General features: G+C 37.7%; 1 protein-coding gene across 1 annotated transcript in view; it reads left to right on the top strand.

Moving 5' to 3' along the window:
• The window catches only part of LOC105481061 (sushi, von Willebrand factor type A, EGF and pentraxin domain containing 1), a 224458-nt gene that overhangs the window by 82191 nt on the left and 120737 nt on the right, over positions 1-21530 (top strand). Inside the window, exons 9-14 of the mRNA XM_011740343.3 lie at positions 6110-6239; positions 12190-12297; positions 13354-13485; positions 14406-14600; positions 16188-16309; positions 19666-19777. Of these exons, the coding sequence (XP_011738645.2) occupies positions 6110-6239; positions 12190-12297; positions 13354-13485; positions 14406-14600; positions 16188-16309; positions 19666-19777 (799 nt within the window). The remainder of the gene's footprint in view (positions 1-6109; positions 6240-12189; positions 12298-13353; positions 13486-14405; positions 14601-16187; positions 16310-19665; positions 19778-21530) is intronic.

Below are 21530 nucleotides of genomic sequence, written 5' to 3'. Positions count from 1 at the left end.
AAAATAACTGTTCTGATCATTGTGTTTAATATACTTACAATCAAGGTAGCTTTTAAATCTGATTTGAAAAGAGCAAATGTGATTTCTAGGGCTGAATGTACTTTAGGGGATTTGTGTGTTGAGCAGTGTCTCATGTGTGATATTTCCACATCTTTTTCTTTTCACCCTGACCCTCCTGCCTTCCCCTTATAAGGACTCTTGAGACTACATTGAGCCCATCTGGATAATTCAGGAGAATCTCTTAATTTTAAGATTCTTAATTTAGTCATGTCTGCTAAGTCCTTTTTGCCATGGAAGGTAATGTATTCACAGGTTCCAGGGATTAGAATATGGATGATCTTTGTGGGGGCTGTTATTCAGCCTACCACATGGGAGAAGAACTTAAATGTGCTTAAAAGAATAAAAATAGAAATGAAGAGAACCAATTGAGATGAAGAAGTTGAATATACAAGGAAAAGAGGGGGCAATTCATTGTGAATGGCTTCTCTTCAGAAAGTGGTCAGACCTGAAGCTTAACTAAAGGGAATGAGAGAGTTTTGAAGTTTTAGGAGAACTGAGAAGTTTTTAAAAACTCATTCTGAGGAGGAGAGTGAGCAAACCAGAGAAATATACTAGGATTATTTGGCTACTATTGAGGGTCCATTTGAGTTTTGTGATCATGAACTTATAGAGATTAATCTGCACTATTGTGTGAATTTCTCTGAAATTGATGTGACTCTCCAACACAGGCATGAAGAAAGTAAATAATTGGGTTTCTTTATAATGTAGAATTTTGAAAGAAAAAAAGACAGAGAAACAAGGCAGTTTAGACAATTGGGGAAAAAACCCCACTACATTTATTGTAATAATAGAACATGAACTCAAAGCAGGTTAAGAAAGAATAAAAAGAAAGAACTTATGATGCTGTCATGAACATCCTTGTACTAAGTCTTTGTCTTTTGTCTCTGATTATTCCCCCAGAAAATTTCCAAAAAGAGAAATTTCTTGGTAGAAAAGTAGGATGCTAAATTATATGTACAGTGCAATCAAAACTATAATTGTGTAACTGATATTGAATAGTCTGAACTAGAATAGGCACCAGTGGAAAAATAACTATTTTTCTACAGTCACAAGCTTTGGTTACTCTAGGGTATACCAATAGTTCTTTCCATAATTAAAAACCACTTTCAAGGATTAGAAAGAAGAGTCTTGCTGTCTAAATAAAAACTTGAATCATGTATCCACTTCAAAGCTTTTTCCTCTTGCAGCTCAGAGGTGGCCTGACTGACTTGAGAACGGAGGAGCAATGGATATTCTTTTCCTCCTTCTATGCCTCCCCATCTCTGTTTGTGGCCTCTCTAGGGTCACGGCTGGTGGGATAAACAGAAAAATGGCTACCTCAAAGATATCCTTGTCATAATCCCTAGAACCCATGAATATGTTTCCTTACATAGCAAAGGATCTTTGTAGATGTGATGAAAGTAAGGACTGTGAGATGGGAGGATGATCGTGGATTATCCAGGTGAATCCAACTTAATCACATGAGTCCTTAAAAGAGAAGTACTTTTCCCAGCTGTGGTTACAGAGCGATGCTATAACAGAAGAAGGATTTGAGAGATGTGCAGTGAGAAGGACTCAATCTGCCATCAGTGGCTTTGAAGTTAGAGGAGGAGGACCATGCAGACAGCCTCTGTAAGCTAGAAGAGGCAAGGAAACAGATTCTCCCTCAGAGCCTCCAGAAAGGAACTCAGCCCTACTAACACTTTCATTTCAACCCTGTAAGATCCATTAGTGTCTCTAACCTATAAGACCCCAAGATAATACATTTTTGTTGTGTTTGTTTGTTTTTTGCTTTTTGTTTGTTTGTTTGAGACAGAGTCTTACTCTGTCTCCAGGCTGGAATGCAGTGGCGTGATCTCGGCTCACTGCAGCTCCACCTCCCAGGTTCAAGTGATTCTCCTACCTCAGCCTACCAAGTAGCCGGGATTACAGGCAAGCGCCACCACACCTGGCTATTTTTTGTATTTTTAGTAGAGACAGGTTTCCGCCATGTTGGCCAGACTGGTCTTGAACTCCTGATCTAGTGATCCTCCTGCCTCGGCCTCCTAAAGTGCTGGGATTACAGGTGTGAGCCACCGTGCCTAGCCCATTTCTTTTGTTTTAAGCTGCCAAGTTTTAAGGAATTTGCTATGGAAACAATAGGAAATGAACACAGCTGGGAAAGGAGTGTTTTTGAGGAAAGCTTCAAAAGTCTTTCATTTGTTTAAGGCTGTGTGGCACTCTCTGTATTGCTGATGCACTGTGAGAAGAAAAAAAAAAAAGAAAAAAAGAAAACCATTGTTTCTCTTATGTAGTCCATGTGCAGATTTGGCAGGAGGCCCTGTAGGAGCACCACCCCCTCCCCAACCCCTTATAGTTACCTGCCATGAAGGTGCATTCTGGCAGGACCCCTTCTGCCCTTCCCCTTAGCTCCAGGCCCTGTCATACATCCCACAACCTCTCAAAACCCCTAGAGCAGGGTATAGGGCAGAACAACTCAAGCACTGCCATCTCCCCTTTCAGCCTATGTGTCTTCACCATGCCAACAACTGTTAGTGCAGGCTGACCCATGTTCAGAACAGCCTTCCTCCCAGTCTGTCCATATAGCTCAAATAAGCCTCCTGACTTCAGCATTCACCAGGAGAGATGCAGCCACCTGTCAACATTCATATATGCCCCTAAACTCCAAGGTGTGGGTGTCGGTCTCATCCAGCACCCCTCACATTGGGGTGAATCTATGGGTTTCTACTGCCCAGCAAGCATCCAGCCTGGGAATGGGATGCGGGTCTCCCTTTTCTGTAGGCACTCCCTGCCCCCTGCCAATGTTCTATGAGTGGTTGTCTGAAGCCCAGCCACTTGGTTTAAGGCAGTATTCCTCCCCATTCCTTCTCCCATGGAGAAGACAGGGGAAATGTCCCAACACTCTACCCAAGTGAATTCTCCTATTTCATATATATGTGTGTTTGTGTGTGTGTGTGTGTATTCTATATTCTATATATAGATATATAGATAGATATAGATATAGCTATAGCTATAGATAGATATAAATATAGCTATAGCTATAGATATAGATCTAGATATATCTTGTAATGTGGGCTGGTGGTAAGTGCAAGGGGTACAGGACCAGTTCAGCCACTGCTGTGTCAGCCTCCTGGCAATTTTTCCATTCTTAGGAGCTCTCTTTAGAATATGTGATTACTTACCCTTTATACTCTTCAGCTTTAGGGCTGTAGCTGCAATTATATGTGGAAGCAATATAGTCTTTTTAAATAAAGTTTTAAAAACATGCATAAGCCTTTCATTACCCAATTATCTGTGGCAAAAATATAAGAGTGTCTATTGCATTTCACTCAAGTAAAATGAGCAAATTATCAGTTTAACTTTTCAGCAGCTTATAGTTTGTTGATATAATCTGGGATTCTTATTCTAATTTATTATAGATTAATTAATATAGTTTTTTACATTATGCATATTCCTTTCAAAAAGTCATAACCTTTGATAACACATGAACCCTAACAACCACAATTTTTCATACTGAGTATGTGTTTACATAGTTTTGGTGTTTGCTGTCAGTTCTTCACACCATGACTTTTCTCTCTTATGAGGGATTTGTTGTGATTCACCTCATTTGTTGTGATTTGTTGTGATTCACCTCATTTGGTAGGTTCAGGTAGGTTCAAAATCCATTCTTTCAGAAAAAGTATAAACAGGTCGTATATTTACTAAGCCTTTGCATGTACAAGAACATCTTTTATTTCCAGATGAGCATTTAATGACTAAGAGAAAGGTAATATAGGCTGATTACTATCTTTTTTTCTGAAAATCTCCTTTTTTTTCTGCCTGAATGCTGTGGGAATTTTTAATTGTACATCAAGTTATCTGAGATTTGTTTAAGTGATGCTTGTTGTTTATCAATTTTGGTACATCGAGAGTCCTTTTTATGTACAGAGTCATAGCTTTCTTCAAATCAAAGTTTTCTTCTATATCTTAGAACATTTTTCCTATTCCATTCATTCTGTTTTCTTAAGGAACACTGATGATTCATAAGTTATATCTCTAATTTCTGTTCTGTGTGTCTATACAAAAATTCCATGATTTGTACTCTAAGTTTTCCTCTGTGTCCTGAATGAGACTTTTAAACTTACCCTTTGCATCCCTGATTTAATTTCCTGGAGCAAAATAACTATTTGACTACCAAGATACAGATAAATTCACACACACACACACACACACACACACACACACACACACACACCATTCTATAAAATATGTAATGCTATATATAGTAATAGGTTACTTAAGTAGGTTAAAAAGGGATTCTACTTACAATGCAAGATAAAATATAAAATATTTAGGTTTCTATTTAAAAAGAAGGGTGAATGGCACCCTAAAGGAAAATATAAAACATTGGCAGGTGAAATAATGAAATCAAATGGAAATACATGCCATATTTGTAGATTAAAAAACAAAATGTTTCGTTCTAGCTTTTCTGAAAGAAAAAAATTAAAAAGCAAAATATTTATTGAATAAATATATTTCAAAGGCATTCAGCATATTTTTGAGCATGAAAAGTGATTCTGCAATGGAAAGTAGAAGAATACCTAGATTAAAGTATCAAAAAGAATAATAAGAAACAACTGGATCCATCAGAAATCAAAACATTTAATAAAATAAAAATAAACAGAATGATGCAGTACTATTCCATAAAGATGGATTTTAAAATATCATAAAGGGTGATAATTTAAAAATACAGTGAGTGATTTTTAAGATGTAAAGTTATACTCTCAAATCATACCACACAGAAAATATATTTCCAAATTATACTTTAAATCATTTAAAAAGCTACCATCAAATATATTTGGATGCTTATCAAATCATTTCATAAATAGCTTTCTAATCTTATTTGAAATATTTTTAAAACTGCAGTGAAGAAGAAATTTATTAATTTTTCAATGGATGAAAAAATAAACATACAATTCAGGAAGTAAAAAATATAATACATGCAAACTTGAGAATATAATCTTAGCATATAGCATTAAGAAACAGCTCATTAAAGCAATTACCTGGTGCCAAATTTTTGACTTAACCAAAAATTGATAATATTTAATATAGATCAGAAAATGTGGGGAACTTTGACACTGGTTGACAGTGGGAATATGAATTGCTACCATTCATTTGGAAATTAATTTTATATTATCTACTAATAAAATGTTAACATTTGGGTTTAATAATTCTGTTCATGGAACTCTATTATAAGGAAATAATAAATAAGCAAAATAAGCCAAGCACAGAAAGACAAATATCTCAGGTGAGAGCTAAAAAAAAGTGTATCTCATGAAGATAGAGAGTAGACTGGTGGTTATCAGAGGCCAAGAAAGGTGGGGGAGGGAGAGATAAGAGAAGTTAATTAATGAGTATGAATATATGTTTTGATAGAAGTCATAAGACCTCGTCTTACTTAGATCAGTAGGTTGACTATAGTTTGCAATAATCGATTGTATATTCCAAAATAACTAGAAGGGAAGAATTTTAATGATTCCAGCATAAAGAAAAGATAAATATTTAAGGTGATGGATATCTGAAGTATAGTGATTGATCTTCATAAATTATATGAATGTGTGAAATTATCACATGTACCCTGAAACTATGTATATCTATTATGCATCAATAAAGAAAATAAGAAGAAAAATAATTTTAAATTATCTGTTCAAAACTGTTTACAATGGAAATGTTTGGGTCAAACTAATGTCCTTCAACAGATTTTTCTTAAATTATCATATATTTATTCTACAGAACATTATGGAAATATTTAAGAGTCATTTTAAGTTGTAAAGACCGCATAAGAATGTAAAAGACGTTTTAAAACATAAAAGACATTTAAAAAACAAGGAGCAACATTTTGTTGTGTGCCAATTCTATAAATCATTTAAATAGGATAATCTGGAAAGAAATATGCCAGAAAACTCTGCCTTTTTCCTTTCCTCTATGTGAAATATTGTATCATTGTTAACATTACTAATAATATATAAATCAAAAAACAATAAACGCACTTTTGACGTTAACTTTCAAAATATTTATGTATCTCCAAAAGGTGTCAATCCATGTTCATCCAGCTTTCACCCCACCTTACCTTTTCCCAATTGGAGATGTTGCTATCGTATACACAGCAACTGACCTATCCGGCAACCAAGCCAGCTGTGTTTTCCATATCAAGGTTATTGGTAAGTGATATAGTTTGGTTGTTTCCCCATCCAAGTGTCATCTTGAATTGTGTCTCCCATAATTCCCATGTGCCATAGGAAGGACCCAGTGGGAGGTAATTGAATCATAGAAGTGGGTCTTTCCCATGCTGTCCTCATGATAGTGAATAACTGTCACAAGATCTGACGGCTTTATAAAGGGGAGTTCCCCTGCACATGCTCTCTTGCCTGCCACCGTGCAAGACGTGGCTTTGCTCCTTCTTTGCTTTCTGCCATGATTGTGAGGCCTCCCCAGCCATGTGGAAATGTGAGTCTATTAAACCTCTTTCCTTGATAAATTACCCAGTCTCAGGTATGTCTTTGTTAGCAGCATGAGAACAGACTAATACGGTAAGTTTTCATCGAATCATTGGGCAGTTTTGTGAAAGCAATCCAGAACCCCAGAGACCACTTCTCCTTTATGATCAACAACTCCCTTGTCACCGATTCTTCCAACTGGCATTGAAACTTGCTGAAACCACTCCCTGTTTGAAACCTACATACCCTTTAACTATCACCGCTTCTTTCTGATTTCTTCCCATATGAACCCACATGAAAGTTCCCAATGCTTGCCATGTCTTTCTGCTTAATTGCCATTTATTCTGAGTCACCCAAGTCTGGCTTCTGTCCCCTTCACTCGTGTAAACTACTGTCATCAAAGTCACCAGTGATCTCTAGTGTTACTCTGTACTTTTTGGTCCTCATTTTACATAATCTTTCCTCATATTTTACATTTATTTAATTTTTTCAGAGACAGGGTCTCACTCTGTCCTCCAGGCTGGAGTGAGTGCTGTGCCACAATCATAGCTCACTGCAGCCTCAAACTCCTAGGCTCAAGCAATCCTCCTGCCTTAGCCTCCCAAATAGCTGGGACTACAGGCATGTGCCAGCACACCCAGCTAATTTTTTTATTTTTTATTTTTTTTGTAGAGACGAGGTCTCACTGTGTTCCCAGGCTGGTCTCAAACACCTGGCCTCAAGTGATCCTCTCACCTTGGCCTCCCAAAATGCTGGGATTATAGGTGTGAGCCACTACACTCAGCTACATTGTACATTATTAACCACACACTTCTTATCAAAACTTTTTCCTTCCCTTAGCTTCTTTGATGTTAGTCTTTCCCATCTTCTTTCTTTTCCTCCGTTATTTTTATCTAACCTTCTTTATTTCTTTTGTGGGTTTCTCTTCCTCAGGCTAATTCTCAAATGTTGATCATCTCTAGGGTTTCAGCCCTGGCCTTCTCTTTCTCTCTTTGCAGTTTTCCTGAGTGATTCTGTTCACTGACAACTCCCATATTCCTATTTCCAGTTCAAATCTCTTTTCTGGAATCCAAACTGGACTCTGAAAGCCTCGTGGACTTTCCCCATATTAATGCCTCACAGGCATTTCAAACTCACCCAAATTATTTCCTAGCTCAGAAAAGGATGCAACCAACCACCTAGCTACCAAGCAAAAACATTGGAAGTCATGCTTGACTCCTTGCCCTCTCACCAATATCCAAGACGGTATCAGGTGCTATTGGTTTCACTTACTTGATACCTCTGAAATTTGTCCCATTCTCTCCATCCTCAGAGCCACCATGGCGGATCAGTCCTTTTAAATCTTTTGAGCCTGGTTTACTGTATCATCTCTCAATTGGTCTTCTGTGCATTACCAAAACAAAATACATGGAGAGGTAGGCTACGTAGCAATCTGTAGTGGGCAAGAGCATGGAGTCTGAACCCAAGCTGCTTAGGTTCGTGTTCATCTGCACCACTTGAAGTCAAGGGTTGCTGCTCCATACCTCAATTTCTTTATCCAAAAATAAAATTAATGAATGTATTACCTCATTGTAAGATTTTAAATTTGTGATAATATATAAAACACTTGATCTAGTGCCTGCCATACTTTAAGCTCTGCGTGAAAGCTAGATGACAACATACCGACATTTTGCAATATTTATCTCAGGTCTATTTTTCTTATGTTTATTTTAAAATTCATTATGTTAAATTCATTTTGTTTTAAAAATGTTACATAACTTATTGAAATAACTAACATATATTAAACTGGTTCCTTACCCTATACATTACAGGTTTTGGTAAAAGTAGATGAAAGAAATCCAGTAAAAATCCGACTATTTCACAAGGCTTAGTTTTTAAAAATTCCTTTTTCCATGTTGTTTTAAACATGAGCATTTCCATTTGCATGAAAAATATGTTGGATTCTCAAAAATCTGACACAGTGATTTTAGACTTGGAAATGTGGTCAAAAGTTTGCCAAGTTTTAATTTTTCATAATGAAGAGTCAACATAGTGAAATGTGAAATGTGTACTCGAGTGGCTACTAGACTTTAACTGAATTCCCAAATTATAAAAGAGAGAGGGCCGGGCGTGGTGGCTCACCCTGTAATACCAGCACTTTGGGAGGCCAAGGCAGGCGGATCACCTGAGGTGGGGAATTCCAGACCAGCCTGACCAATGTGGAGAGACCCCATCTCTACTAAAAATACAAAATTAGCCAGGTGTGGTGGCACATGACTGTAATCCCAGCTACTTGGGAGACTGAGGCAGGAGAATTGCTTAAACCTAGGAGGTGGAGGTTGCAGTGAGCCAAGATCGCACCCTTGCACTCCAGCCTGGGCAACAAGAGCAAAACTCCATCTCAAAAAGAGAGAGAGAGAGAGAGAAAAAGAGAGAGAAGGTCCAGGCATGGTGGCTCACACCTGTAATCACAGGACATTGGGAGGCCGAGGCAGATGAATCACCTGAGGTCAGGAATTCGAGACCAGCCTGGCCAACATGTTGAAACCCTGTCTCTACTAAAAGTACGAAAATCAGCTGGGTGTGGTGACACATGACTGTATTCTCAGCTATTTGGGAGAATGAAGCAGGAGAATTGCTTGAATCCGGGAGACGGAGGTTGCAGTAAGCCAAGATCACGCCACTGCTCTCCAGCCTGGGGGACAGAGAGAGACTCCATCTAAAAAAAAAAAAAGAGAGAGAGAGAAAGAAAGAGAAAGAAGGAGAAGGAAGATGAAGCAGGGGAAGATGGAAGCAGAAGCAGAGAGGGATATAGGGAGAGAGAGGGAGAGAGAGAGAAAGAGAGAGAGACAGACAGACAGAAACAGACAGAAAGGGACAGAGAGACAGAGAGAGAAAGAAAATACACCAAAGCTTACATTTTTCTTATTTTCTTCAGGGTGTTGGTGTCACCCTGATAAATGAGACGCAAGCCAGGAATGCTTCTCCTTGGCTGCCACAGAGTGCTGTCTCACTTGCTTTGACGTGGGCTGTCCCTCTCCTTTGGAGACAGTACATCTGCTGGCACCTCCAATTCTTTTGAAAGTGATTGACCAAGCCTTACTGCCCTCTTGCACCTGTGATTTAACTTTAAAACATCTGAATAAAATCAGATATGCTCAGAAAATCTTTGAATATTCAATTGTCATTTCTTTTGGCAAAATAGTAAATACTACCGGATTTGTAAATTTAGCTATGAATTGACTTGATTCAGCATTCTCAAAGTACACTGACCTGCTATGAGCATTGCTTTATCCTTTATTCAGCAACTTGTTTTGAGCACCTGTTATAGAACAGATGCTGTGCTATCTAGTGGAGATCTGAACAAAAGGGACTGCATCACTGGTCTACAGAGTGTACAGTGTAGTAAAGTAATAAACCTAAGGTCTGCACTAATGAAATAACAAACATGAGGAAAAGACAAAAATTGAACATATGTTCACGAGACTTAGCTGAAAATGGGAATCCATATATTCTCACAGGTGCAGTTCAGTTAATTTCAGAGTATTTATTTGCATGTTTCTTGGATAGGAATACTTGGTCTTAATGCTTGTGGCTACAATTTAATAGCTTACTGACCTCAAGCAAGTTTCTTAAGTTTGCCTCGTCTAACATTCCTCACCTACAAAATTAGAAAAATGATGTTTTTGCTATCTCCCTCAAACCTCAAAGGCATGTAATAAGAATATTTCAGATGTATAAAATGCATAATTAAATTAAAATAAAATTATTTCCTATACACCCTCCTTTTTAATTTAATTTAATTTTAAGTCAGGATACAAGTGCAGGATGTGCAAGTTTGTTACATAGGTAAATGTGTGCCATGTTGGTTTGCTGTACCTGTCAACCCATCACCTAGGTATTGAGCCCCGCATGCATTAGCTGTTTATCCTGATGCTCCCCTTCTCCTCCAACCCCTAAAAGACCCCAGGGTGTGTTGTTCCCCTCCCTGTGTCCAAGTGTTCTCATTGTTGAACTCCCACTTATAAGTGAGAACATACGGTGTTTGGTTTTCTTCCTGTGTTAGTTTGCTGAGGATAATGGCTTCCAACTCCATCCATGTCTCTGCAAAGGACCTGATCTTGTTCCTTTTTATGACTGCATAGTATTCCATGGTGTGTATGTACCACAATTTCTTTATCCAGTTTATCATTGGAGGGCATTTGGGTTGATTCCATGTCTTTGCTATTGTGAGTAGTGCTGTAATGAACATACACGTGCATGTATCTTTGTAATAGAAGGATTTATATTACTTTGGGTATATACCCAGTAATGGGATTGCTGGTTCAAATGGTATTTCTTGTTCTAGGTCTTTGAGGAGTCACCACACTGTCATCCACAATGGTTGAACTAATTTACATTCCTACCAACAGTGTACAAGCGTTCTTATTTCTCCACAGCCTTGTTAGCATCTGTTGTTTCTTGACTGTTTAATAATTGCCATTCCAACTGATGTGAGATGGTATCTCAGTGTGGTTTTGATTTGCATTTCTCTATTGATCAGTGATGTTGAGCTTTTTTTCATATGTTTGTTGGCTGCATAAATGTCTTTTTTAAAAAAGTGTCTGTTCATGCCCTTTGCCCACTTTTTAATGGGGGTTGTTTTTTTCTTGTAAATGTAAGTTCCTTATAGATTCTGGATGTTAGATATTCATCAGATGGATAGATTGCAAAAATGTTCTCCCATTCTGTAGGTTGTCTGTTCAGTCTGATAATAGTTTATTTTGCTGTGCAGAAGCTCTTTGGTTTAATTAGATCCCATTTGTCAATTTTTGCTTTTGTTGCAATTGGTTTTCATGTTTTTGTCATAAAATCTTTGCCCATGCCTATGTCCTCAATGGTCTTGCCTAGATTATACACCCACTTTATTGTTCTTTATTGACATCCTAAAAACTCCACCACATTGAATCATGGCTTTGAAACCTGGCTCACTCACCCCACCTCACATCCACCCTTCAGCCTGGGTTCCAGTGCTCAACAACACAGACTCCCAGTGCTTTAACTTCTAGCATGGTTTTCATCCTCTGTCTCCTTTCCCCACTTCCAGGTTCCCACTTTGTTCTTTGTCTTCACCTAGAATTTGCCAACCTTAGAAATCTTTAGCTCCAATGTTCCACCTCTGGAAATAATCTCCTGGCCTCCCAGCAGTAGCCCACCCACACTGACATCATGCTTATTTTTCAGCATGACTCGGATCTCTGGCCCATGGTCCTTCCATTTAGCCATCTATTAGCCCTTGTCTTGACCCTTCAGATAAGAGGAACATCATGGGAATGACAGGTGTGGTCATTTCATTCCTTCAGCTTGTCTGGAATGGTTCTCTTCCCTTCCAGTTGGGTCAGCTCAATGACTGTGGACAGAACTCACAATTTAAATGCCCACCACGTCAGGAATTGCCTTTCACACACTTGTGCCCAAGATAATTTTAGGAAGGTGGCATTTTTTTCTTCAACAGATAGGGGGCAGTATAGCAAAAGCAGCTCTTTCCTTTGATGTTGGAGATCAGGGAAAAGACATCAAAGGAGCCACAGGGTCAGCCTTGTTTCTTACAAGCTCAAGGCTGTCTGCCAGCACAAACTGACTTCAGTTCTCTTTTGAAAACCTCCTTATCATTTATGAATATCAGTTGTAACTTATTTGATTTCACGTTCTTTAGATGTAGAACCACCTGTCATAGACTGGTGCAGATCTCCACCTCCCATCCAGGTCTCAGAGAAGGTGTATGCTGCAAGCTGGGATGAGCCTCAATTCTCAGACAACTCAGGTGAGGTGACAAGGACTTTGTCGTCAGCATAGTAGCACTGAATTCTTTTTTATTTTAAAAAGCTTTTTAATAGGATAAAAGAGAAAAGGCAAATAAAAACTGTCTAAGGAGAATCAATAATTATATAAGTTAACATGTTTTAATGCTAGGATAATTATAAGTTAACGTTATTAAACTTACCTATCCATGAGGGTTTTCCTAATTCAGTATCCCATGGGCATTTGTTGAACCTGCACTAGGTGTTGTACCTAGCAGGGTTCTAATGAATTTCTTGAGTCTCCAAGCTTATGTGGTTCTAGAGGCAGAAACCATGCATTTTATCAGCATCTCTACTGCAGGTCTATATATTCAGACTCAGTTCTTAAATACTTGACAAATAAAATTATAAAAGATCATAAGATAGTAGAAAAAAACTAAGCAAATACAACTGAAGTTTATTTTAAGGGTTTCAGTAAAACCCAGAGAACAACAAAAAATGCAAATTAAGTAATTTCTTAATTAAAATCCCAATGTTGTAGCAGACTTACCTATTGCCTAGTTGCTTTGTAGGACATCTCAAAGGACTTTGAGAAAATCAGTTGTTTATCAAAGAAAGCCTTAATTTAATGGGGTTGTTGAATCTACTATTTCTATGTTACTGTATAAATATTAAATCTTTTATTTTCTACTAGTGGGCAAAGCAACACGGAATGCCCAACTGATTTGCATAAGTAGGACATGAAACTTCAAATCAAATAAGAGACTAATAAAGTGACTACAGGCTGGGCGCGGTGACTCACATCTGTAATCCCAGGACTTTGGGAGGCCAAGATGGGCAGATAACCTGAGGTCAGGAGTTCAAGACCAGCCTGGCCAACATGGTGAAACCCTGTCTCCACTAAAAATACAAAAATTAGCTGGGCGTGGTGGCAAGCGCCTATAATCCCGGGTTGCAGTAAGCTGAGATCATGCCATTGCACTCCAACCTGGACAACAGAGTAAGACTGTTTCAAAAAAAAAATAAAGTAAAATAATGTGAATACAACCCCAAAATTGGCTGCCTTCTTTCCTTTCCAGGGGCTGAATTGGTCATTACGAGAAGTCATACACAAGGAGACCTTTTCCCTCAAGGGGAGACTATAGTACAGTATACAGCCACTGACCCCTCGGGCAATAACAGGACATGTGATATCCATATTGTCATAAAAGGTATTGTCTTCATAAGCCCCCAGAATTCTAGTTGACATTTGATACATGTCATTGCTATAGTGCTCTGTTTTATGAAAGAAAATAGGCTATGAGCATTAGATTTTTACAGTTAGAAGACCGACAGGTTTTATTTAGGTTTTCCATTGTCATTCCTTGACCTTGTGATAGATAAAAATATTTTCTCCCAGAATAGTCTTTAGTTAACATTTCGTTAACATTTTCTCTAAGGTTACAATGTATTATTGACATAATCCTATTTTAAATGTTTGAGAAAACAGATTCTGAAAATATATTTGCTGTATAATGTTATCTGGTTTTTGCTTTTATTAAAGGAATGTCAAAAATAAGGGCAGGGCATGGTGACTCATGCCTGTAATCCCAGTGCTTTGGGAGGCTGAGGCGGGTGGATCACTTGAGATCAGGAATTTGAGACCAGCCTGGCCAACATTAGTAAAACCCTGTCTCTACTAAAAATAAAAAAATTAGCCAGGCATGGTGGCATGTGACTGTGGTCCCAGCTACTCAGGAGGCCGAGGCACAAGAATTGCTTGAACCCAGGAGGTGGAGGCTGTAGTGAGTCGAGATAGCACCACTGCACTCCAGCCTGGGCGACAGAGCAAGACTCTGTCTCAAAATAATAATAATAATAATGATAATAACTCCAAGTCAGAAGTACTTTACCTTTTTCTAAAACTATGCACAACCTCTAATTACACATAGGTACAGCTTTTCAATGTATGTCAATCTAGGACCAAAAAGCAGGCGTTGTCCTTCTCTTGCACTAAAGACATATGGTAAAAGCTTTTCTAGAAATAGTGGTAGACAGAAGGAGTCCTTTTCAAAATTCCACTTAAGTTCCTGGAATTTAATTTATGCTTCTTGTACCACTATATATGAATAATACAATTTTTTTAACACAGGTTCTCCCTGTGAAATTCCATTCACACCTATAAATGGGGATTTTATATGTGCTCAAGATAGTACTGGAGTCAACTGTACGTTAACTTGCTTGGAGGGCTATGATTTTACAGAAGGGTCTACTGACAAGTATTATTGTGCTTATGAAGATGGTGTCTGGAAACCAACATATACCACTGAATGGCCAGACTGTGCCAGTAAGTTTTAATTTTATTCTAGACTTCTTTAATGTGTGTGAATGTGTGTACATTTCTAAATGTTAAAGAAGAAAATTGCCTTATAATAGGAATTAGTGGAAAATGGTGCCATGAATTTGAAATGTTTGTGAATAAGAGAATTACTCTTTCCTGGATTTAAAATATTAGCCACTAGAGTCTTGTTATAAATTGTATTGCTGTAGGACAAGATTCAGTTTAAGGCAGAACCATCTGAGCCTTCTCGTTATTTATTAGAAATATCTAGAGACTTGACTAATGTGTAATTCTGAACCTGTAAACATGAATTTCAAGTTTCATAGTGGCCAGGCATGGTGACTTATACCTGTAATCCCAGCACTTTGGAAGGCTGAGGTGGGTGGATCACTTGAGCCCAAGAGTTCAAGACCAGACTACCATCTCTACAAAAAAAAAAAAAAAATGGTTGGGCATGGTGGTGTGCTCCTGTGGTCCCAGCTATTCAGGAGGCTGAGGTGGGAAAATCGCTTGAGCCCTGGAGTTCAAGGAGGCTGCAGTGAACTTTGATTCACGTCACTGTACTTCAGCTATGAATGGAAGATAAAGAATAATATATCAAAAGCAAACTCTTCACTGGATAACTGAGTCCAGTGCTGCTTGGTACGTGTTTTATTATGATCAGTTAATGCCTAAAACAGAATGAGACCCTGTTGCACAAAAAAATAGAGAAAAAATTCTTATAGTCTGCAGAAGAGCTGACTTTAAAATAAAATCTAACATATGTGATGGAATAAAATACGTCAATCACAGTCTTTCATATTTGACATAGATTTTAAACCATTCTATAATATTAAATAAACATCATTATAAAAATAATCTAATGCATTCATTTAGTGGAAATAAATATTCTCTGAAGTGAATCTTTGATTCACTACCATAGATGGAATTTAAATACCAGTGTCTTGGAAAAAAATATGAAACCCACTTAACAGAGCTATTTTCCCTCCAGACTGCAGTAGTAAATAGAAACAATACCATTCACTTCTTTCATAGATTGAGACAGCGGGATGCTAGTAGGACACTGTCCCTGAATTCTTCAGGGGCATTTTGCAAAGTCTACCGTGCAAGCTTTTGATCCAGGGAGAAATTTATCTTTATGACAATTACACTTTCAAGGAATATGGTTGCAGAAAAGTAATATTTAGAAATATTTCAATGCCTAATTTTTGAAAATATAATATGTATGCTATCTAAGATATAATAACTTTGAGCCAGCCAGGATTTTTCAAAAATTCCCAGGAATATAATGAAAACAATTTTTATATATCTTCTTCCCTTAAATACTCACTTTTTTGTATGAGTGGAAGATAAAGAATAATATATCAAAAGCAAACTCTTCACTGGATAACCGAGTCCAGTGCTGCTTGGTGCATGGTTTATTATGATCAGTTAATGCCTAGAAACTCTCCTTAACTGCCATCTCTTGTTTTTATAACAATCCTACAAATTATGTTAGAATCAAAACATTAAGTTTCAATTATTTCATAGAAAGTCAAATCTTTGTTTTAAAAACACTAACCAACTGAAGCTGTTTTGTCCAACATTTTCTAGAAAAACGTTTTGCAAACCACGGGTTCAAGTCCTTTGAGATGTTCTACAAAGCAGCACGTTGTGATGACACAGATCTGATGAAGAAGTTTTCTGAAGCATTTGAGACTACCTTGGGAAAAATGGTACATCAATAATAGTCATTGATTGTCCTTTTATAAAGGACGTTATTAAGGCTTTCATAGCCTTTCTGAGTCATTTACAACTGCAATTTCTCATCCTATTTCCCTCTTCTTTGTGATCCAGACATGTACCTAATATTTAAAATTATTCATAGATTTTGAACTTCTAGAATGACTTAGAAGTAAATATGCATTAAAACGTTTTTGAATCTTTTAAAACATCCTTAGGAAGTCAGAGAAGCTTAAGATCTGGATGGTTTGAGAATGTCTTTATTATTTAAAGTCTGACAAAAATGCCTAACATAGTAGGTGGTATTTTGTTTATGATAAGAAGATAATTGGACACTTAAAAGATAATTATACATTTAAAAGATTTAAAAGATGCATTTTTGTTTAGAAAGGACACTTACAACAATTATTAAAAAACAGACCAGGTGCAGTGGCTCACGCCTGTAATCCCAGCACTTTGGGAGGCCGAGGTGAGTGGATCACGAGGTCAGGAGTTTGAGACCAGCCTGGCTAATATGGTGAAACCCCGTCTCTACTAAAAATACAAAAAAAAAACTAGCCAGGTGTGGTGATGTGTGCCTGTAATCCCGGCTACTCAGGAGGCTGAGGCAGGAGAATCACTTGAACCTGGGAGGTGGAGGTTGCAGTGAGCCAGATCACGCCATGTACTCCAGCCTGGGCAACAGAGCAAGACTGCCTCCCCCACCCCCCCCAAAAAAAAAGAAGAAAGAAAGAAAAGCAAAAAGAAAAGAAAGCAGAGCAATATATATAACTGTATTGAACATCTTCAAGGCAGGAACCATGCTAGATACATATTTGTATGCCTTGTAGACTGGGTAGCACTTTATTTATTTGCTAACATTTTATTGTGCTGCTTACTGTATGCCAAGCATACAATACACCTAACATATTAACGAATGTCCATTCAAAAACACTTATTAAAAATGTTATATTTAAATCTATTCAATAAAACCAAATTCCAAAAAGAGAAATAATGTTGTCACTGTTGCTAGCAAACCAAGAAAATATTACACCCATTAGGCCTCTGTTACTATAGACCTATACTTGAAAGGCAACAATACACTCATGCTAATTATACTCCACCCCAAAGTGGTAAAGAAATCTTTAAAATATTAAATATTTTTGTATGTGTTAGACTCAGTGTCTACCAGACACTAAATTGTAGCAGGTTAAAGATGCTATAAGGGATTAGAATGTACTATTAAATGCTTATTTGTTCATTTAATAAATATTTAGTAAGTATATCCTATTGTAGACACTAGGGATTTAGATCTGAATAAACAGGCAAAACTCCCTGTGCTCACAGAATTTACGTGTTGATAAATACACCAACAATAAACAAATTACAAGGAAAATATGTAGCATGTCAGATGGCGTATGCTATGGAATAAAATAAAACAGAAGATGGTAAAGCCTCGCTAGGTTCCTATTTGAGAAGAGGCCTGAAGGAGTGAGGCAGTGAGCCATGAGCATATCTAGGGGAAAAGCGTTCCAGGCAGAGGGAGCAGCAAGTGCAAAGGCCCAGAGGCAGGAGTGTGTTTCGGAGTTTGAACCACCATAAAGACGTCAGAGTGGCAAAGGTAGAGAGGATGAAGGACTGAGTGATACATGGTCACAGAAATCACATGTGGAAGAGGAGATGGGAGTAAGAAGAGAAATCAGACTGTGGAGAGCCTTGAAAGTCACTGTAAATCTTTGCCTTTTACTCTGATTGAGATGGAAAGCCATCTGAGGGAACAACTTACTGATGACTTTGGGCTCTAGGAGAAGCAAAAGGTAAGAGAAGAAAGTAAAAAAACCACATAGGAAAGGAAAGCAAGAGATGATGGTGGCTTGGGGGGCACTGGAGGTGGTGAGAAGTTATTGGATTTTTTTATATCTTCTGAAAGTAGATTCAGTAGGACTTGCTGATACATTGGAGGTAGATTGTGGGATAAAAAGAAGAGTCAAGGAGGCAGAGTGTAAAAGGGCATAGGTCTAGGTACTGGGTACTCATGAGGATGGAAGTGTGTGAACGAAGTCTCTTTTCTGAGTTCAATTTTGATCAGCGTAAAAAGATGATCATCTGAGAGTAAGAATGGGGAGGAGTTGTTGGAGGCTTAAGAAGAGAGAAGGTGGTATAAAATAATTTTCTAAGAAAGGATGAATAAGTATGCTAAAGAATTGTGGTAAGATTGGCAGCCAGCAAGGTTACATTTTTTCTCAAGCCTTAGTTGACCATGTAGTACAGGTGTGGGAAAGCAGAATGATTAATTTAACCAAGGGTAAGTGTTGTCCAGACAAACAAATTGAGGAAGAGGCTTGCAAGGGAGGAGACATTCCATGGTGATGGACTATGGAATTTTAGATGAGTAAACAAAGACATGAAGACATGAGGGGCTAAAGGAGAGGCACTAGGGTCAATGGATTATACATTCTGATGAAGTCAAGGAACTGTTGGATTCCTGAGAAGAGGAGAAGGTGCAGTTTCTGACAATGACAAGGTCTGAGGGTATGACTACGGGAGAGAGTGACAGAGTAAAGCTATAATACAAGAAAGAAGAGGGAAAGGAACTGAGAATCCAAGGAGATGGAAGGATTTGCTTGGTGTCTATAGAAATCACCAAGAACTATAACAGGACAGTTACCAAATGTTCTTGGAATGAGGGAGTGACACAGAGGGTAAATGCTGCAGGTGACTGTCACCAGAAGGGTCAATGAATGGTAGAGTTGATGGCATGAGCTTCAGAACTGTGAGCCTTTAAGGAGATGTGAGGGAGTGTGATCTGGAAACAGCAATAAATAGTGAGAAGGACCTTCCTCCACTTCCAGTCCTGCCACCAATTCCAGGATTCTGGAATTTCTAGTATTTCTAGAATATTTTCTGGGAAAAGTTCCAGAAAATTGGAAAGGTTTTAGGGCAAAGGTGAAGAGAACATAAAGAGAAGAGGTAGAAACTAACAGATTTGCTAATTACTGACTGAGCTTCAGAGGGCATAGAGGAAGGCTTGGGGGATTGGGGAAGAGGAGTGGAAGATGGGGTCAGAGAAAGGGTTCCAAGGAGCCATATAGGATGAAGATTTAGAGCCAGGAGATATCCCAGGAGCCCTGGGTTTCTCATGGTGAGTGACATAAACAGAGATAAAAGGTGTGAAACTAATCCTGGTGACCAACAGACAGTTAGAGGCCGCAGGGGAGGAGGGTCAGAATCCCTTTGAGGAATGTGCAGAGCTCTGGGGCCCTCCCTTCCCTCCTGCTGATGGAGATGTGAAGGCCGGGGGAGCAAAGTTTTTATCCAAGGCATGCAGGAAAGTGATTTACACTTTATCCTCTTCATTTTTTACTTGCAGGTCCCATCATTTTGTAGTGATGCAGAGGACATTGATTGCAGACTGGAGGAGAACCTGACCAAAAAATATTGCCTAGAATATAACTATGACTATGAAAATGGCTTTGCAATTGGTAATTAAATTCTGTGGCATCGGTAGTTGGCAAGACTAATCTGCAAAATAAGAATAATTCCAGAAAAGTGAGGCAAACTAGAAACGTTAACTTTTGTTAATGTATTCATCAAGTATTTTAAGTTGGCTAAATAATTTGATAATGTGCTGAATGATCACTAAGGATATATCAAATTTTAGTAACAAATAAATTATTTAAAATTATTTACCAGGATTCTTAAAAATGACAAAAACTAAGAAAACCAAGTCACGTATGCTGGTAAAATTCAAATGTTGGTGTATCCTAAAAGAGAATAGTAATAAAGTCCTAACAGCAACTTTGATATGGCATTCAATGTAAGTTACAATGAAGTCATTAACATAAAATAGTTACACATGTAAAATATTCAGATTCCTCACCAAAAATATGTTAAGATTTCATTTATTCAAGTCTAATATATCTTTAAGTGGAATTGTGATGTTTTCTCTATGTTTACTGTGAGAAACATATGTTACTATGTTTACTCTGAACATTTTTATTAAGATTATTTTTTGCCAGGCATGGTGGCACACACCTGTAGTCCCAGCTATTTATGGGGATGAGGTGGGAGGATCCCTTGAGCCCAGGAGTTCGAGGCTGCAGTGAGCTGTGATTATGCCACTGCACTCCAGCCTGGGCAACAAAGTGAGACTAGGTATCAAAAAAAAAAAAAAAAGATAATAATAATAATAGTGTTATCAAAGTAGTGTAGTGGTTAAATACGCGGACTCTACAACCAACTACTTAAGTCAAAATCCTGGCCTCACTACCTACTAGCTGTGTGATCTTGAGCAAGCTATCAACACACTCTGTGCCTCAGTTTCCTCACCTATATAAGAGTACTCACCTCATGTGACCATTGTAAGCATTGAATGAACAAGTACAAGTCATGTGCTTAGAAGGTTATGAGATGGTAAGTATTAATTTGCATTACAGCAGACATCTTTTCCATTTCAAATACTAATCATGTTTGTAATATTTTTGGTGATTTAGCATTAAGAGTGATGTTGACTGTTGCTTTCGATTTTTAAATACTTTTAAATATCATTTGTGCATAAATGTTTATTAGACAATTTTTAAAATGCTTAAAAACAAAAAATGAAATGAAGATAATCCACAACCCCAGAAAAAGCCTGTTAATACATGTATATATTTATAACTATATATATGTAGATATACATATATATACACCATACTATATATACTGTATACATACCATACTATGATATATACATATTACTACATATATATAACTGTTTATTGTATATACACTGACACTATTTTGAACACAAATTCTTAATTAACATTGTATTGAGGACGTTTTTATTCACTAAATATCCTACTTCAATACAGTTTGAATAGCCACATATTATCCCATTGATCAGTTTACCATAATTTATAGAAATAGTTCCCATTGGTAGATTTTGGGTTATTTTCAGTTGTTTACTATTATGTACAACACTTTAGTAAACATTTTGGAAATTAAGGTTTTAGATAGGAAAAAGTAAGGTGGCATTGTCAGTAACATATCTAGAATAATCAACCCTCTTCTGTTAAACACCATCCAGGTTTCCCCTCCCAGATTGTTGGGGTAGGTTGTGGGGGCACAAGATTACACCTAGAGTCAGTTGTCATCACAAGTCTATGAGATGAGCAATATTTGTCATCTAATAAGGGTCCAAATGGCAGTTCTTGAGAGGAAGGCATGGGCAGGTGGCACACATGATCCTGTGAT

The sequence above is a fragment of the Macaca nemestrina genome, chromosome 14 (genome assembly GCF_043159975.1).
Source record: "Macaca nemestrina isolate mMacNem1 chromosome 14, mMacNem.hap1, whole genome shotgun sequence".
NCBI classification, from domain to species: Eukaryota; Metazoa; Chordata; class Mammalia; order Primates; family Cercopithecidae; genus Macaca; species Macaca nemestrina.
Note: the sequence above shows the minus strand (reverse complement) of the source record. Positions and strands in the feature narration are given on the sequence as shown.